The 19468-nt window shown below is 36.8% G+C and overlaps 1 protein-coding gene across 2 annotated transcripts in view; it reads right to left on the bottom strand.

Annotated features, from left to right (window-relative positions):
- hmcn1 (hemicentin 1) overlaps positions 1–19468 on the bottom strand; it is a 97384-nt gene that overhangs the window by 61691 nt on the left and 16225 nt on the right. For both annotated transcript variants that reach the window (XM_067417756.1, XM_067417755.1), the window contains exons 2-10: positions 15504–15574; positions 10143–10301; positions 9851–9973; positions 8831–9002; positions 8616–8722; positions 4949–5069; positions 4235–4498; positions 3967–4111; positions 3405–3526 (exon numbers count right to left, since the gene is read on the bottom strand). In XM_067417756.1, the coding sequence (XP_067273857.1) occupies positions 3405–3526; positions 3967–4111; positions 4235–4498; positions 4949–5069; positions 8616–8722; positions 8831–9002; positions 9851–9973; positions 10143–10301; positions 15504–15574 (1284 nt within the window). The remainder of the gene's footprint in view (positions 1–3404; positions 3527–3966; positions 4112–4234; positions 4499–4948; positions 5070–8615; positions 8723–8830; positions 9003–9850; positions 9974–10142; positions 10302–15503; positions 15575–19468) is intronic.

Here is a 19468-nt window from a genome sequence, read left to right on the forward strand (position 1 = left end):
GACAGCAGAGAGGAGCCGGAAGACAGGAAGTGAGGCTATTTGTGCAAGGAGTTTGTGTAAGCACTGTCAGGGACAGTGTAGTGTCAGGTTTCCAACGCCACAATGCCATGAGGATACAATCCTGTTTACTTTTGCAGTCCTTGTTCAACACAAAACTAGACATTGAAATATATCTCTTGTATTGAACTGAACAGTAATAATAATCGAATCCGTCTTCCAAGTACAAAATCTGATTGCATTGACATGAGGACGTTAGCTGTGTCTGAGATAATTTAGTGTCCTGGCTACCTAAACATAATTTTTGGGCATTAAATTCAGGCAGATTTTCATATATGATTTGTATGAAAAAATGGCAGTCTGTAGGTGACACTTATGGGAAAGCAGAAATACCTGGTTACCCACACAGAGTGCTAAACAGCTTTCCGTTTCTGACACGCGCTTGTCACTGAGAATAAAGAAAGTCAAAAATATTTACATATTTTCAAACCATTCAGATTTCTGTAATCACTATGGTGTTTATCAAACAACAGCAAATGCAAAAGAACAGCGACAAGAGAACGTGTTCAAAATTCTTCCTCTGCTTCAGGTTTTCTTAGCAAAATAGACTGTTCATTAGTGCCACCAAGTCATAGTTATGTAGTAATGTAAAGCAGAGGCTCTGGGCAGGTGACCAAATGCGTAAATCTTATTGGTTGGCCACTGTTCTTCGCAGTGTAATGGAAAAGAGATTAGATTGCCTCTCTGTAAAAAAAATAATCCACTGCATTGACAGCTTGTGAATGTTTGCGTTGGAACAGAACAGATGCAGCAGTTTATTGAAATTAAAACATTTATTGCACTTAGTTTTGCATTGAACAATCAACAACATAAGAGGTATACATGTGTCTACGATGCCCATAAATGCTGTCTAGGTAGGTAGGCAGCTCATTAGGTTTGATACACAGCCTATATCTTGAGCAAGTATTGTATACTGTAAACAGGCCCGAATTTAGACTTAAAGGGGTCATGAATTGAGAATTAAACTTTCCCTTAAGCTTTTGATATATAAAAGGTCACCGTAATATAAGAATATTCAGTAAATTTCAGAGTGGAAAACTTCCTTGTTAGTCAAAGAAAAGCATGTATTTGCAGCTGGCTCAGCAAACGAAAAATCTGTGAATTTGCCATGTACATAACTTGCCATGTACATGACATAACCATGAATTGCCATGTACATGACATAACCATGTCTAGAACATTTGGGGAACCATTTTTTTTATTTTTTATTAAGCATAAAGAAACAGAACAGTGAACAAAATTTTAGGTCTAATTCTAGTTGGGAAATAATCTTTTTGGGACTATATGAAAACAATATTTGCATTAATTTTTTTCAAATATATTATTAGTTCCAGGATTTTTTGCATTAGTAAATAAATACATAGATCTTCTAATGACATTTGAAATCCCTAGTGGTCTAGTGGTAAAAATCTTGTAAACCGTGTCAAAAAGATGTCCATCAATGATTTTATATTAAGAGCAGGGACATGTTTGTGTGCCTTTTGTTTTGTGATTTTACCGGAAAGAATAAAGTCTCTCTCCGCAACGGTATTAAGTGATAGATTGCCGTGCTTGTTTGTGTTTGAAGACTGTGTGCACGAGCCAAAAGAGAATGCAAACCCTGCCTACTTTGATTTGATTGGCCATCTCAATCATTTTGACATTGAAGAACGCAGTTAGACCTGAGGCAACCCAGGCTAAAATGTAACTTTTAAACCCTTTTGTCACTTGTCCCCTTCAATGTCTATGATGGTTATGGCCCTGATTTGACATCAGAAAGCAGTGAAATGCCACCTCAACAGAAAAAGACGAATTCCTAATTCTGTAGCCCTTCCCCTTCCCGATCGAAAATCGGATCGAACTTCCAAGCAATAAACCTGCCATTTAAGATGACTAAATAGTGTGCAGTGCCTGTTAGTGGAAGAACACAGTAATAAGTGTCCATCGGATTCCAATATTCAGAATGCGGTTGAACTTAATTTTGAATGAAGATCAAGTTTACGTGGGTAAGACATTGAGTGTTTGTTTGATTTTATCATGCATTCATTTGTAAACAAGAGACTGAATTTGCAGACAGAATGAGAATGCTGAATGCCTTCTATATTTGATCTGACAGTAATTGTGCTCACTTATGTGAGTTAAAAATGTTTTTAATACATGATAGTATTGCATTGTTACAGATCTTTTGATATCTACTGATTATGTGTACGTATCTAACTAAACATAACTTACCACACTGTCACAGGCTGGACTATCCTTTGTATTTGAGGTGTTGTTGGTTCATTGTCCAGCGATTCGGGATTAGACTCTAACATATATGGGCCAGAGCTCACAAAGCCCAAAGTCCCGGGGTTAACGTTAATATGTTTTCCAGCCGTGCTGCTAAAACGTATCACCGGCCTGCCAAGTGGGCTATCTTAAATAGTGAAATAATTTTCCTTACTTGACGTGTATTGTTCACTCTGTTTACATGTTATTTTAAGGGAAAATACAATCAAAGAAGTTTTGAACATGCTGATTTGTCTGCAGTGAAGTTTTGCTGATGTACATATTTGGCTTTTAAAACCAGGGTAGAAAATAGCTTATAACTTATTCATTACAATGTTTTTAAATGTAAAAACCACACAAATGTCATAAATTGAAATCAAACAACAGTATAAAAAAAATTAAAAAGCCAGTTCATGACCCCTTTAAGAGTTTAAAAGTATATTAATATTTACTGCTAGAGTGCAAATAACTTGTTCAAAAAAAATTAAAGCTGAACTTATGTGATTTTTGTACCACTAGCCTCACTAAACTGAGTTGCAAAAACTACTCACTCACATGCATGAGATTGGGCATGGGAAACACATGTCTGTTACACAGAGCATGAAGTAAACCAAAAATTCTAATGGGCCATTTCATCTGAGGAATCCAGTGCTCCGCTTCAGAATCTCCGCTTTTGGGTGAAATGAGGGCAGATTTTTGAGGAATTAAGTTATTTCAGAGTGGATCACATTGGGATTATGGCTGGGTGAACTGAACTCACACACATGTAAGTGGACCCATGAGAAAATATGAGAGAGAGCTTCTAGGCTTGTCAGATGTAGGACATCTCAATAATTTGCCTCCTATGTATTCCTCATATGTTATCGATTATCACAAAAGTGTATAAGTTTGAAATGCCTGACAGTTCAGTCATACACAGAGTTTAGCAAAGGCAGCATGCTTCAGTGCTCTCCTAATGGTGGGCATCTCCCTGAATCTTTGCAAACATTGAATAATAGAACTCATTCATGGCCAACTTTGTTATAGTGTGTACCTCAGCATGTCTGTTAATGTTACTGATAATAACTGTAGTTAGAAAAAATGAAAGGTGACATTCTAACCAGAAACATCAAGGAAGGTTTTAGCCCGTCCTGTTCCGGCACTGCTGATGGCGATGCACTCATAAAAGCCCTCATCCTTCAGGGACACCTGAGAGATTACCCATGATGCATTAGCAGACTCCCTAAAAAGATGATGAAAACAGAGCCATATAAAATGAATCCTTACCCAAATTAACACCCAAAGGTTCAAACTTCAAAGATTTCAATGATTAGACTATCAACACTGGGCCCTTGAGCACAGGATTTCTAATGACCTAGTAACCAAGTAACTATAAGTTCACTGAGACTTCAACACTATAATTTGAAGGCCATTTTCTATACTTATGTAGCATTTTTCCACTTATCATGTTAGCCAAGGTTTCTTATAAAAAAAAAACTGTAGTAATTAAGATCTGAAAGATCACGTGACACTGAATATTGGGAGAGAATTACACTTTAAAATGCATAAAAAATATATGTTAAATTATGTTTAAAACATTAAAAAAAATTATCTCCCCAAACTTTTGAACAATAGAGCATGTCACAACATGTCAACTATCCATCAAATATGTATTAGCAGTACCTGAAGAGTTGGTCCACACCTAGGTGTAGTCCCTCCCTAGTGAAACGCAAGGTATAGGGGATCAGGCTATCCACAGAACATGTAATAGCCCCCTTCTGCAGATAGTAACCTGGAGTGTGAGTGGGCATGCTAACTTTAGGCGCATCTAAAAAAATGAAGAATAAAACACGCTAGTAACACAGGCTGTAAAACATAAGAAAACCTACAAATATGATACTTTGATTGACTATCTGGTGGTGGTGGTGGAATCTGTCAAATCAAATCTGACCTGGCACAATGCTGAAGTAGGAGACACTGGACACCCTCTGAAAGATGAAGCCATCACGGTCATAGCCAGTGACTCGTAGGAAGAAGGCCTCTTTGGGTGGAACAAACTCGGTGATGTTCCAGATGCCATAAGGGTGTCGCTCTGGGAAGTAGCGAATGGGCAGAGTCTTCATTACTTCACCAGTGATGCTCAAGAGTTCCAGGCGGTCAGCACGAGCGGGAGGGGAAAGACCAGTGGTGTTTAGCAGGATGAAGGTGGGGATTCCTTTGAATGTGTGTGAAAGAGCACAGAGGTTAGAAAGGTTAACCAAAACATGCTTTAAATGCTCAAGTACACGGCCACTATGTGACCTCATAAATTTGACAGTGTGTGTGGTCCAAACTGATTTTTTTTTAAAAAATAAATAAATACTCTCTATACAGCAAGGAGGACACATTAATCAAAAGTGACAGTAAATACTTCTATTTCTAATAAACGCTGTTAAACAAATATCAAATAATCCTGAAAATGTATTCAACATTAATAATAATAATTTCTTGAGCTCCAAATAAACATATTAGAAAGTGACACAGAAGACTGGAGGACTGTTATTATATTTTTGATTAAATAAATGCAGCCTCTGTGAGCCAAAAGAACTCTTTCATAAACATTTTTAAAAAATAAACTTTTGAATGGTAATGTACCTTCTATAACAAACACATTTAAATAACTCACCTTGGACTGGCCTGCTGGATGTCATTTTGAAGTCCAATGTTTTTTTTCGGGAAAATCCTGCTCGGAAATCAATGTTGCTGAGGCCTGATATACGGACTGAGTGTCTGCCCTCACTGGACGTCTGAGGTCAAATTGACAACACCACAAAGAAATAAACAAATAGAAAAGTTATTTGTGTTTGTTAAGATAACAGCATTCAATTGTAATGATGTGATTTGTTTGTTATATGGAAGCACAACAAAACTAATCTATGTTGACAGTCAGCTCAAGATCCGCAGATATAGCACGCTTGAAATTCTCAAACATTAAGAATGACTCTTTCTTTGTTCACTTTTGGCAGTTGGAGCAGTCCGAGTCATTTAAACATGATCCTTGCTGTTCCGTGCTGCCCTTTATGACTGTTTTGGTGCTGAGGGTCTGGTGTAACCTTGATGTTGTCTGCAGCTCACTGCTCCAGGGCGATCCATGGCAACTCATCCTCTGCTTGCATTCTTTTGAAATTACAACCATCCTAAAGAATTACCATGGGCCATGAAGCACTGCATGATATGACGCCAAGAATGTTGAGGAGAAGATCCTAAAGGATTCCTCTGAGAGATGTGGAGGAAAGGACATGGGATATGGAGATAAAGGGACATTCAAGAGATTCCAGGGAAGGCCTTCGCAAAAGCAATTTACAGAAGATTAAGATTAAATTATATTTACTCATCCTGAGTTTTTAAAGCCCGTCTTGAATTAGCCCTGCCAAGTGATTGTCAGGCCAAACATGAACTAATCCAACCTAAAACAACCCTGAGGCAGAAAACCCAGTCAGACGCCACCAAAACATGGGAACGCTCCGAGATGACGGTCACAATCTGCATGCTTTCTGACAAACACTGACATTATTTAAACACATTGATTAAAGTTTTTTCTGAGGGAAATAAATACAAGAAGGGATTTTTTCTATTTGAGCTCATGTTCTTGTGAGAGATAGGCTGTCTGAGCATTTACGTTTATAAAGACAAGGAAGGTCAGAAGAGTATTTAAAGCGATCATGTTAACGATAAAAAAGGTTTAATGAAGACAGAAAGATGGAGAAGGTCTTTGGCCATTGTTTTTTATTTGATTATATCTACATGCAATAAAACAATTTAAATAGCCAAAGTAAGAATAAACTTCATTCTCAGGTGACAAATGATAACAAACATAACCTCTTCTGAACATAGGCTTTTCTGCTAATGATGTGACAATTCCCTTAACTTTCAGTAAACCCATTAAAATGACTGTCCATGTAAAAACATTACAGCTGGGTAAAAAATAATGATTTCTCGATTTGAATTGATTCTCAGCTTTACAAAACAATATCAGTTAGAATTGATTAGTCATCCTATTTTGAGTTAATTAATTAAATAAACATTGTAGCACACATCCCAGCCAATAAATCGCAACAATCATTGTGCTTTATTACTCAGAATGCACATGAACGGATCTTCTCTTCTGCCTTAATACCAGTCACAGCACTAAAAAAACATCAATGAGCATCAGACAGTGTGTTAAAAGATACAGGACAACTTACTGAAATCAGTATCATGTCACATAGAATAGCTCAATCAGTGTTTAAACCGCAGAAAGACGCCTAGTAAAACGCCTTGTAAACAATGTAACGTCACATTTACCTCAGAAAAACCATATCCAGTGTCCATACACTTGTTAGTCAGCTAGAAAAATGTACTCTAAAGAGGTGCATTTTGCATAGGCTATTCATTGTCATTTTTAATGTTCTTCAAATAATGCATGCATGTATGAATAAATCTGGCAAGTCCTTATGACAACCACCATTAAAATGTTTATATTTCAAAAAACTAATTGTAGTGGGAATATGATTATGTAATTGGAAAGGTAATATTATAACTTTATTATTATAAAAAAGTGTAATTTAAGTTTATACAATTTGTATTCAATTTATTTCGTTTTTACCTTCAATATTAGTAGGCTTCTGTAGTATCAACTGAATTCCATAGTTTACAACATTAGTTCTTAAAAAAAAATTGCCATGTATTTGCCACATGATATATATCTAAAATAAAGCTTGTGATTCGAAATCAAATCGAATTGTGCAATTTGTTTCAATACCCAGCCCTAAAAAACTTTTTGCATTACATAGAGAATTGCAAAATTTGCTTCTTTTTTTAAAGTTCTTTAAAGGCCCACTGAAGTGTGGTAAGCGTAATTTCCCCTGAAACTGTTAGCAGCTCCTCCCCTTTTTTGAAACAGACAATAGCGTTTCGTTAATATAGTTTGACTACAGACTTTCCAGTTTCCTCTAACTGTTTATCATTATAATCTCCTCCATATCGCTTTGAAATGCAGCATTCTGTGCAGAATTCAAATGGGTCGATATGTTTGTTGTTTGCACCGACTCGCGCATATGATCCGCGATGCGCTCTCGTGTCTGTAGTCTAAATTTAGACCAGAGACGTTGGTGTGTGTGCGCTGCTGCGATGCGTGAAACTAGCGTGAAAACAGAATTCATTCGCCTCAAATGAAAGCATATTTACACTGAACTGTTTCCAATCACATATATAGTGTGCTATATGCCTTTCACCATGTAGAAATTAGTAAATGTGTGAATAGCTGACCAATTTCAGCCACAACTTCAGCAGTGTAGGGGGCGGGCTTTAGATTCTAGAGGGCATTTTGATTGGATAGAAGATTTGACGAGAAGGTGAAGTCTGCGATGATGTCATCAAAATCTGTAATTTGTTTTAACAGAAGTAAGAGACTGTAAGATTTGAATGCTTATATCTCTAAATGCAAATTTTGTCATTGTTTTGGAACATACCAGCTTATTCATAACTTTAAGGCTAACACAGTCATACTAAAAGCTAAAAAACAAAAAAAACAAAAAGTGATTTCAGTGGTCCTTTAAATGCAGGCCAACTTTAAAATATTGTATCGACCTCATACTTTGAAATTGTAGCATACATCAATTTTTACACTCAATCATCTGAGTTAAGCCGAATCAAACCTGTTTGTCATGGGAAAGATTATAGTCTATTGAATTTTGAGACAACGTCATGCACACATACTAAAAATGAAGGGAGGGAGGAGAAGAGGTTGGGCGGAAGAAGGAAATAAACTAACAGATATAGGGTGGATTCTGCACACATCATGCCAGACGAAGATCTCACCCCTCTCTTCAGTGCTAAAGTAAATTGAGAATGACATGGTATCTCTTTACATTCCTCTGCACATAAAGCTCTCTGAATTTAAAGAATAGCTATACTGCAGATCGAGCAGCCTTTAGGAGGTTCCCTTATGTGTACACAAGCTTCAGGGCACACAAATCAATCAGACGAAAATATTGTTGTTTCATTTTACTGGCCCTATGGGACTTTGTGTACCCTGAAGAAACCCCATACACAGTGGGCTAATCAAAGGCCCATACAACAGATTCCACAACATGAGCAGAGCAACGACATAAATGACTTCACCACACAACCTTGGCCTTCAGTACCTATCCATCAAACTGCAATCTGTTCTTATTCTGAGGAGATAAAACAGACTAAAGCAATAACTTTACCTTTCTGGAAAGCCACCAGTTACAGTTAAATCATCTACACTGACACAAAAGACCTGTCAAATGTGTATGCGCATCTTAGTCTGTGATGAACTTGTTCATCACCTTTATGGTCCACATTCCTGGCGCTGGGTCTTTTAGGTTGAGGACTTTGGCAGAGTTTGGGATGTGCAGGAGCTCAGACAGACCTTCCTTCATCCCAATAAGTTTTCCTAGGAGCACAATAAGTTCATGCTTCAGTTCTACATCACTCTACACTATATGTGTTGGTTCTGGGAAGACTCTAAACAGACAGAGGAAGACAAAGATGTTCTTCTTACCCTGAGAATTTCGGATTTCGATGTTTGGTGCAGGGCCGCTTAAGGCAACAGTCACTTCCTTCAGGCTAGGGTCAAAGGGGATCTGCCAAGTGTTAGCAAGCCCTTTTTGGTGATCAGTTGAGAGCAAGTGAACTTTAGAGGACTGCACTGCCTCCTCTACCCATTTCAACACCTGCGGCAAAAAAAAAAAATAATAAAAAAATAATAATAATAATAATAATAATAATAATAATAATAATAATAATATATATATATATATATATATATATATATATATATATATATATATATATATATATATATATATATATATATATATATATATATAATATATATATTAATATACCAATTAATGCTTACTTGAATTCTGTACAAGCAAAATGTTAAATAAAATTATCAGATATATTCAAGAATAAAAACACCATAGCAAAGGTTAAGTTTAAGAACAGAGAAATTGAACAAATCTATAGCAAAGTGCTAGGATTTTAGAGATGACTCTACATTTTGAGAATCTGTGCTTTTGGAATTATAACTATAAAAAAGTCTCATGTCTCCTTAAATATTTCAATTTGTGTTCGAATTTCAAAATTCTGGAGAATCACAAGCTGGACTACATAAGAGGATTGATAGCAATTTTTGGGAACATTGAAGAAGAGCTAACTCTTTGAAATCCTTGGTTTTCAGAGAGCTATAAATCAGTTTCCTGGACTTATGTTCATGTTACCATGCTCAAATGAAATAAAACCTTAATCTGTGAGCATACCGTATCACTGGACCTCTATTATCTTTTCTAATCTTTCTAATAATTTGTTCACTTCAGGTTAACGTCATAAACTGTATGGGTGATATAGTCTAGTGAATACAAATCTGGGCTGGTAACCAAACCAGAATATTAGGGGATTTCATCATTACTCTTTGGAAATATACAATAGAAGCAATGTGTTATAGCCTGAAGCACAAAAAAAACTGTAAATTGATATGCATTAGGTAAGTCAAATAAGTAGCCCCATGAAGTCTTACCTCATTGACTTGTTTCTTGTCAAGATGAAATACCTGTCCTGAGCTGGTTGAGGCAATCTCCTCATACACTTTATAGCCGATATGTGATCGGTCATCACAGTCACCAGTCAATACAAACACCACCTGCCCACACACACTGATTATTTAGCAGATGCTTTTATCCATCCAAGTGACTTACAAATGATAAATAAGTAATATGCTAATATGTAATATAGAATTTACAGACCAAAACAGGCAAGATCTTTTAGTAATTCTACTAAATTGTGGCTGAAAATCGAGATAATGATTTGACCTGTGACTGTTTCTGCTGAATAAGCTGAAGAACGTCATGTGTCAACTTGTAGTCTTTTGATCGGGCATCTGTAAACACATAAATGTAGGACCCTGGTAGGGAGATTTCAAGGGCAATCTTGATGGCTCCAATGCTCATCTCTGGACAATCTCCACCTCCCTGAAATGATCATTAATTATTTGTCAATAAATCAACATTTATTATGTGAAAAAAACAATCATACAGACATAAAGCTTGTTTTTTTGGGGAGGAGTCTCCCTATATTCACTAAGGCTGAGTTTATTTGACCAAAATACAGTAAAAACACAAACAATTTAAATTTAAAATGATAGCCATTACTCAAAATGATCTGTGATCCTTCAGAAATCATTCTAATCATATGGTTCTCAAGAAACATGTCTTATCGTTGTCAATATTGAAAACAGTTTTGCTGCTTAATATTTTTATGGAAACCAAGATACATTTTTTTTGATACATGATTCTCTGATGAATAGAACAGTTCAAAAGACCAGTTTATTTGAAATAGAAATATTTTGTGACATTATAAATATCTCTCTGTTCATTCTAAAACAGGCAACTTAACCCACGAGTTACATACTATTTAGTGTCTTGTTTGGGGAATAAGAAAGAGTTTTCATCAAATCCTTTTATCATTTATCATAGCCTGGTTTGTCTTGAGTATGCTGGTCACATGATTTGTTTGAAGTTTTCTGTGATCAATTAGTCAGCCTGACCTTTTTTTGAATTGTCTTTATTTGATAGGGACAATGCTCAAAGATCAACAACAGGTTACTTGCTGTAAACAAGCCAGACTTAGCTACAAGTGCTAATTTCCATCTGTTGTCCCTAGCCAGATCTTATAGGCACCCTACAATAAAAAAGTCAAAAATACATATAAGAATTAACAATGCAGTAGCAATGTAATAAATACAGAAGAACTTTTAAAACAATGTAAGAAGACACTCAAACAGACAAAATCTTACTCATCTCACCCTCAACAACAAAAAAAGAAACAACAAACAAACAAACAAGCAAACAAACAAACAACAGTTGGGTTAAATATTTGCTTGAGACAACCCAATCGCTGGGTTAAAACAACCCAATTGCTGGGTTAGTCCAAATTTGACCCAACATTGGGTTGTTTTTTACCCAGAATTTTTTAGAGTGTGCTATGGAACAATGGGTATTGTAAAAAGTGCTGCACAAATAAATCAAAAATAAATGTGAGGACACCATCAATGTGTCCTGTCAATGGAACAGTTGAATTCCTCAAAGGCAGATATTCATCCTAATTGCAACAAGTTGGAAAATGGGCAGGTCAGACAGCAAGTAAATTTGGTCCAACATTGAAAGTAAAAATGCATGGCATGCTATAAAGCTTGTCAAGGGAGTCATGCCTGCAAATGATGTTGACCTTGGAATGAAACGTGGAAAACAATCTTGGATGACTTCCAAGAGTTCTGTTAGATACATGCCTTGCTTTAAACTGACATGGATAAAAATAACCAGTTTTCTAATGTTTGTGTACATCAGTGTATCTAATATAGGTATGGCTGTCTTTCTCACATGGAGAGTTAAGTTTCTTGTCTTCATGAGTTCCAAGGGGCACGTGTCTTAATGAAACATCTGGAAGCGAGTGATCTTTGCTTGTTTGTTTTTTACATAAACACACACACACACACACAACGGCAGATGGCAAACACAGAACAATGAAAAGATTAGGAAAGGTTACGAATGTTATGAATGTTACATACTCAGAATGTAAATGTACTTGTATTTCATTTACAGGTTGTTCTCGAGCTCTAGAAAAGAAATTACCAGCAAAAAGTGATTTAAATATTAAATACCTTTTACAAACTCCAAACAATCTAGACCAAATCCTACTCTGCTTGAACTTCTGCCTCAGAGAAAAAAATTGTGCCAATACATAACTGCACTTAATCAGTGTGTCGGCACTCTGCATTTCCCCTGCTTTGGCCCAAACAGCTGGGACAGATGCTGAGAGCGAGAATCACACAGAGGACACTTTAGACTCATTCTGAACAGACATTGCTTCCTAAATGGGCAGCCCATGTCAAACTGTTAACATGGCAAATCACCTCCACAATTACATCGGTCAAAAATAGTCTGTTATTTGCCAAACTTGCAACAAATACAAATCTAGATGAGGGATTTTGATGTCTAGGACACCCAAATATATAATGATTTGCTTGAGGTACTCCCTTGAGGCTTTATATATGAATTTATATTAAATGAAAAAAAAATTTTTATTATAATGTATTAATATTTTAAAGACTAAATAATATTTGGTTTTTATATTGTCACTGTACTATAGTGATGATACATAAAAAAAGATTTAAAGGAAGTGTATGTAAGATTGTGGCTAAAACTGGTACAGCAGGTGTCTCCCCTCTCCCCCTCTTCCCTGACTCGAGGTTGCCAGATAAGCAGCAGGATAACAGAAGGAATGTTTGTATCTGCAGCTGTGGTAACTAGAGCAGAGCTGGCAACCCGGATGCTGAAACACTACTGACTTCGTGATTGGTAGATAGGTGGATGGTGGATTTTTAGGCCAGAACACAACATGTCAACATCAACATCAGTTGAGGGCTGCAACAACAACTTTTAAATGAGAATATCCTGGCCGGACTACTGTTGTCAGTGACATAAGTATTTTAAATTAACATGATTTCTTAATGTCTAAGTGACATTTTAGGGCCACTTTATGATTAATTGAAATACATTTCTTACATACAGTTCCTTTAAGATTTTGAACCACTATTTTGAAATATGAATGAAACACCATCAAATAGTAAATAAAATATTGAATTTGTTAAATTTGTTAAAAAACACTATATCGCCAAAAGTTTGGGGATTTCTGCCTTTACATGCACATGAAGTGAATCCAGTCAATTTCCTCCACAACAACTCACTCATTCATGTCTCTATTAGGGCTGGGTATTGTTCAAAATCTTTCGATCCGGTGCCAATTTCGATAGCTCAGTTTCGATACCGCTTCCTAACAGTACTTTTTCGAAACCATTTGCAACCGACTAGCAGCACAAGCTAACATACAGAAAGTTGTAGTCAACGTTATGGGGATGCATTCGGTTTAAATAGTAAAATTACACTTATCTGTCAAGTATTTCACCGAGCACGATTGTCCCCCCTCCCTACTCCCTCGCTGGCCTGCACTCAAACTTGCACTTAACGTACCAGGCTGCTCACTTGCGTCATTCATGATGCAACTTTTTGTTTGAAAGAAGAACAGAAGAAAAACGCTTTCACTAATAGACTGCCTAATAGATTTATCATTTATGCTGAGCAGCGATTTTCACTTGAATGCACTGCACGTTTCAGAAGATTACTACGAAGGCAGCTGAATTTGTTTTAAACTAAAACAAAAGTTTTTCTGGCAAACTACAATTAATGTTAATCAATAAGGTGAGAACCAGGATCATTATAAACCTCAATACTTGATTTAATCGAAAATCGAAAAGTAGTAATAGTTTGGTGTTTGTTGTCGTAATGATGACAGTAGCACACAGCTGTTCCGTGCTCTGGCGCGGTTAGCACTCACACTGCATGTGAACCGCACTTGAGCCCAACCGAACTGCGCTCTAACCACCTCTTTCAAGCGGGCCAGTGCCGGCCAAATGAACCGCGCCAGGGAACGGAGTGCTCAAACTTGTCAAACAAACCGGGCTTTGGGGCTCAAAAGCACTCAGGCACAGTTCAGAGCGCCTAGTGTGAATACACCACAGCCTTTGGTTGCAGTGCTCTTATCGCATGTTACTCTTTGCTGACTCGGCATCCCCTTTTCTAAAGTGTAGCCACAATTTAGACCTCTTTGGCATTGTAAAACGATGCGGTAGAACACATGAGAAAAAACAACTACACTTTTGTTGAGTGACTGCGAGAATCTTCAGAAATCCTGCCCGTCACGTGGTGGTGGACAGCCAATCACCAGTGTTTTAGGTCCTTACATGCAAGTATACTAAAAGCTCGCACAGACACAACCGCTTGGCTTTTGGAACTGAAATTTGACACTAAAAGATAAAGAATATTTCGATACTCATAGTATCTGAGTTTTTCTTTCGATACCATAAAAGTATCGCCGTTTGGTGCCCAGACTTAATCTCTATGGACCTTGTCATGTTGGAACAGGAAGGGGCCACCCCCAAGCTTCTCCCACAAAGTTGGGAGCATGAAATTGTCCAAAATTTCTTGGTATGCTGAATCATTAAGAGTTCCTTTCACTGGAACTAAGGGGTCAAGCCCAACCCCTGATAAACAACCAACACCACATCCCCCCCTCCACCAAACTTTACACTTTGTACAATGGAGTCAGGGAAATACTGTTCTCCTGGCAACCGCCAAACCCAGACTCGTCTTGCTCTCATCGGATTGCCAGACAGAGAAGCGTGATTCGTCACTCCAGTGAACATGTTAACACTGCTCTAGAGTCCAGTGCTTTATACCACTGCATCCAACACTTTGTATAGCACTTGGTGATGTAAGGCTTGGATGCAGCTGCTCGGCCATGGAAACCCATTCCATGAAGCTCTCTATGCACTGTTCTCAAGCTAATCTGAAGGCCACATGAAGTTTGGAGGTCTGTAGCTATTGACTGGCAGAAAATAGGCTACAATTAATTTTAATTAATTGAAAATTAGTTTAGAAAATAGGCAGAAAATTAGCTCATCCTTAGCATGAGCTAACCCCACTGTGATTTTACGCGGCATTGCACAGGTGGCAACCTATTACGGTACCACGCTTGAATTCATTGAGCTCCTGAGAGCGACCCATAGAAGCATCTGCATTGCCAGATGTTTGATTTTATACACCTGTGGTCATGGAAGTGGTTGGAACCTGAATTCAAGTTCAATGATTTGGAGGGGTGTCCCAATACTTTTGGCAATATAGTGTGTTCATAATTGTTGGTTTAAAGATCTTTAGATAATATCTGTTAATTTTGAAATCCCTAAAAATGCATTGTGTAAAATCTTTTATTTTTCTCTCAAACTTTCTTTGGACCCCAGACCCCTAATCTAGATCATCAGGAAAGTGCCTTACTGTCAAATCACAAAGGAGCTCATTCATATCATTGTACCGGCCAGGTCATACAAGCCAAAGATGCGATTCCATTGGTGCATTACTCTGGTTTCATAAAAAATATCAATATTAAACAACATTATTCTCTACTGACTATTCTATATTTATTACAGTACAACACATCTGTAGTCATAATTTGGCTGTTAAGGCTCTGAACATTCATTCATGTTTGGACTGAATATGAATCCAAATCCTGACCTGTGATCAAACATGTCAACAAACCCAATGTGAAGCGCATGAACTCACCTGGACATAAAGCTCCCGCAGCTCATCCTGGAACTTCTTTGGATCTGTTGTTATTGTAATGGGTCCAATCTCTGCAGAAACACAATTATTTGCTGTTAGAGGCAAAAAATAAGCTGCTGGATCATTGTCAAATGACCTCATAGATTGAAAGATAAAAACAGTTCTGTTTTGTCCACACAGATGCTAAATATTTATATTGGCAGCCAGTGGCGGAAGTCTAGGATCAAGGGTTACAGTTGAACTGGGGTGACGGGAAGCTCCCTGTTCTGTGTAAGAAGGTTTTCTGAGACCTAGACAGGTCACAAAGGTGCAGTGACTGAGAAATCACATACATAGTGGCCAAAAAGTCTGAGAACACTTTTAAAATTAGTTTTTTTTAAAATTTATTTGAAATCTTATACTACATTTGTGTGGCTTGTTACAACTACAAGACCAGAATAAGGTACAGATAAACTGTTTTGTAATACAAGGCAATAACACATTTTAATTTGTTTAACTGTGCATTCCAAGTATAGAATTAATTAGCGTAGCATGCTGTGGTAGGTAACCCTGCTGGGTCTAACAGGCAGTGGCTCTTTTCTGAAAGACCAGCCTGTTCTCATTATGTTCCCATCAGCTGCTCTCATTCATAATCGGAAAGACCTTATAACTCAGGTATGCTCTTCTGTCAGCAATGAGAGAGTCTGGCGTGAGGTCATTGTGCTGCGGTTGCCTGTGTCAGTGTGCAAGGCCAATGACTTTGTTTGCCATTTCTAAACTCATGTTGTCTCTGCTTTCCAGCTTTCTTTCTTTGTACAAAGTTCGATGAGCTGTAAAACTGTTAAACATGTTTTTTTTTTCCAAGGAAGCGTGAAAGATAACTATAATGGTGCCAAGACGACAGCCTGTACTGAACTTAACAAATTACACACAACATTCATACACATTGTAATCAGACAATAAAATAGTCACATTAGTTTGAGTCTTGTGTAAAAAGCAGGGAGAATTTCAAACAAATAGCCTATAAAAGGGAAGCTTTTCCCAAACCACTCAGTAAATATATCCCCTTTGAACCAATTCAAAAGCATTTTACATTGAAGAAGTCAGAAAGTGCATTAGAATCCAAAAACTACAAATTTCTTGACACAAAAATTATAGGGGCTGTGCAAGAGGGACTCTGAGATCATTTTGATGCATTCCCCATATCTAAAGCGTCTCTGAAGTGTATTTTGTTTTTGTATATATTACCATTTTCAGCAAATAAAAATGTATGAGTGAATTTCTATGGTTTGCTTTTAGTTTATGTGAACAAAGAAAAACACTGTATAAACAAATACTTGCAGAACTTAAATCTCCCTCAAGAGCGATTGTTTCAGAGAGCCCATATTTTGGCAGTGTGAAAAACCCTTGAAGTTTAGAAAAAGAACATTCAGGCGATCAAAGCCGTGTTTAAGAGTAACAGGATAGTAATTTTGACTGCTGTGCATGCTGAACTGGCTTTCAAGGGAATGCTTTCATGAATGGAAAAGTTTACACAGTCCTGGGACGTTTTTCTCGATTAAAGAGTTTTATCTTCGCAGCCTGGGCACTGGTCTTCTTTACCTCTCCTCTGACCTAAAAGCGGCATCACAGTTAAGAGAAGCCGGGTCAAAAAGTACATGGAAACATAAAAAAAGCAAAAAGATAAATGGTAACATGCTGTGCTGTGAGGGTTCTTAAATGCCAGTTGCATTAGAATATCTTTGAAAAGGAAAAAATTAATTTAGGAAAACATTTAGAAGGATGGTAAAAAATAAATAAGTGTTGCATTTAAGACTGTGGTGCATAAAAGAGAGGAAAAACCTTAGAATTTACGAACAGAAATTAATGATGATAAAAATAAAGATGAAGTAATTTATGTATTTGAGCTATTTGATTTTTGGTCAGCTTAGATCAATAAAAGTCAAAACATTTTCTCATGAATAACTAAAACATAAAACATGAAACTAACATAAAACGGCTCTGCAACTTTCTAACCTGAGACAGATGAATACATTTCAACAGGATAAAAAATTCGAGGTGGCAAAGTCTCACAAAGTGAGGCTATTAAACCAATATCCCTAGAAATGCTGTCCCTATGCTCTCTGCCTTTTATTTTTATTATTAAGCTCATTTTTATTATTAAGCTTAGTTTACCTTACTAAAGGCCAAGTCACTTCAGCTTGTCAATCTAAAGGAGAAACCTTAAAAAGAGATGGATGGAGTCTGGGAAACCACTGTTGTGGAAGTTGAGTTACTAACCCTCCACCACATCTCTCCTGCCAAAGACCAGAGAGTTTATATAGATGTGGAAGCAATCATAGTAACAGCCCTGAACATTTGTTTTTATCCCTTTTATTCCAGCAATCAGGAGGATCTGAATCAAAGTCACTATGTACTATGTAAATTAATTATTAAGAGCATCAGATGCTGTTTATGCTCCAGGGATAAACATGTTGTATTTATTACGGAGCACTGACCACAATGACAATACTATGATGCCAGTGTAGATCATTTAAATTACTGTTTCATTGCCGTGGCACATTTATGAGATCATCCTCTCTTTTTTAATGTTCACATAAAAGTCTTTCCATAGCCATTTTCTTTAAATCTCATTTTGTTGTCAGATTCAAGATGAGACATTTGATTACCATATTTAGTGTTTCCTATTGTGTTTGTACTGAATTTCCTCCTCTCTTTTTTTGCCCTAAAAATGTATGGGGACTTGGATACTTCAGGAAACATTGCCGCCAACAGCCAATCAAATTTCAGCAGCTAATAACAGCAAATCCGAATAGCCTACCGTTATGAAAATCGATATATATTTGTACATTGTGTAAAAACACAGGATAAGGACTTTTAAGCCTAATGTTTTTCTATCCCTTTCCATCACTCTGAATGAATGCATAGAACTAAATAATTTGTATAACTTTATAATTTGTATACTGCTCTCCATTTAAATTGAAAATACAATTGTATGTTTTTGTCACAATAATGGGCCTCGAGATAAATGATTCAGACAAAGTTCAGAGCTGCTGACATTCATTTAAAAATGTCCTGCCCATGAATTACATCTAAATTTAAACCACATCATAAGGAATGTTTGAAATTGGTCATTGGTGCTTGGACCCCGGTGATTGCCACTTGTGGCTATATTTATACGTTGTAGTTACATGAGTCAGCAATCGAGTCCAAAATTAACCAAGGAACATAATGAATACACAAAATTACTAACAGAATTAACATTATAAACTGTTAAACATGTGGAGGAAATAACAGTAATAAAATGTATTAAAAAATCCACTGACAGAAAATATGTTACACAGACTCCTCTAGGAACAGCAGTATTTCACTGATGCAGGATAATCATTTCAAATGCTTTAGCATCTTGCCAGGAAACTACCAAAACAGTAAGCCTTTGTAAGAAAGGGAAAAAAGATGACTGATGAAAAAGAACAGTTCAATATGTGCTAGGGTTGCCTCTACATCACAACGACCAGTGTTCAGGACAAAGTCACAAAACTCCACACTCCTGCCCTAAAGTTGATAGACAAATGATGTCAATATTTATTTGTGAAAGAAACATGGAAGGAGGTGAATGGAAGGAGGTGAATTTGTGGGTTCCTAACAAGTCAAGATAAGGAAGAAATTGCTATTATATTAAGTAGGTATGTCGGATTTCAGCTGACTAGTTGATTAACCGATAATGCTGCTGCTAGTCGACTTGGAAATACTAGTAATTTACAATTTCCTGCACATTTAATGTTTTGCTACGTTTAAATGACTGGAGTGTAAAAATAAACGAAATCCACATTGCTCTCAGCAAACCATTGAGTGATTCATAGTCTTACATGCTGAAACATCTATAGCCTGGAGTATGGAGACAAAAATATTGCAATTTAGCTGACATTGAAGCCATCAAAGACAATATTTACAAAGTCTGTGTTAATGAAATAGAACAGAAGCAA

The sequence above is a fragment of the Pseudorasbora parva genome, chromosome 15, assembly GCF_024679245.1.
Source record: "Pseudorasbora parva isolate DD20220531a chromosome 15, ASM2467924v1, whole genome shotgun sequence".
Classification (NCBI taxonomy): domain Eukaryota; kingdom Metazoa; phylum Chordata; class Actinopteri; order Cypriniformes; family Gobionidae; genus Pseudorasbora; species Pseudorasbora parva.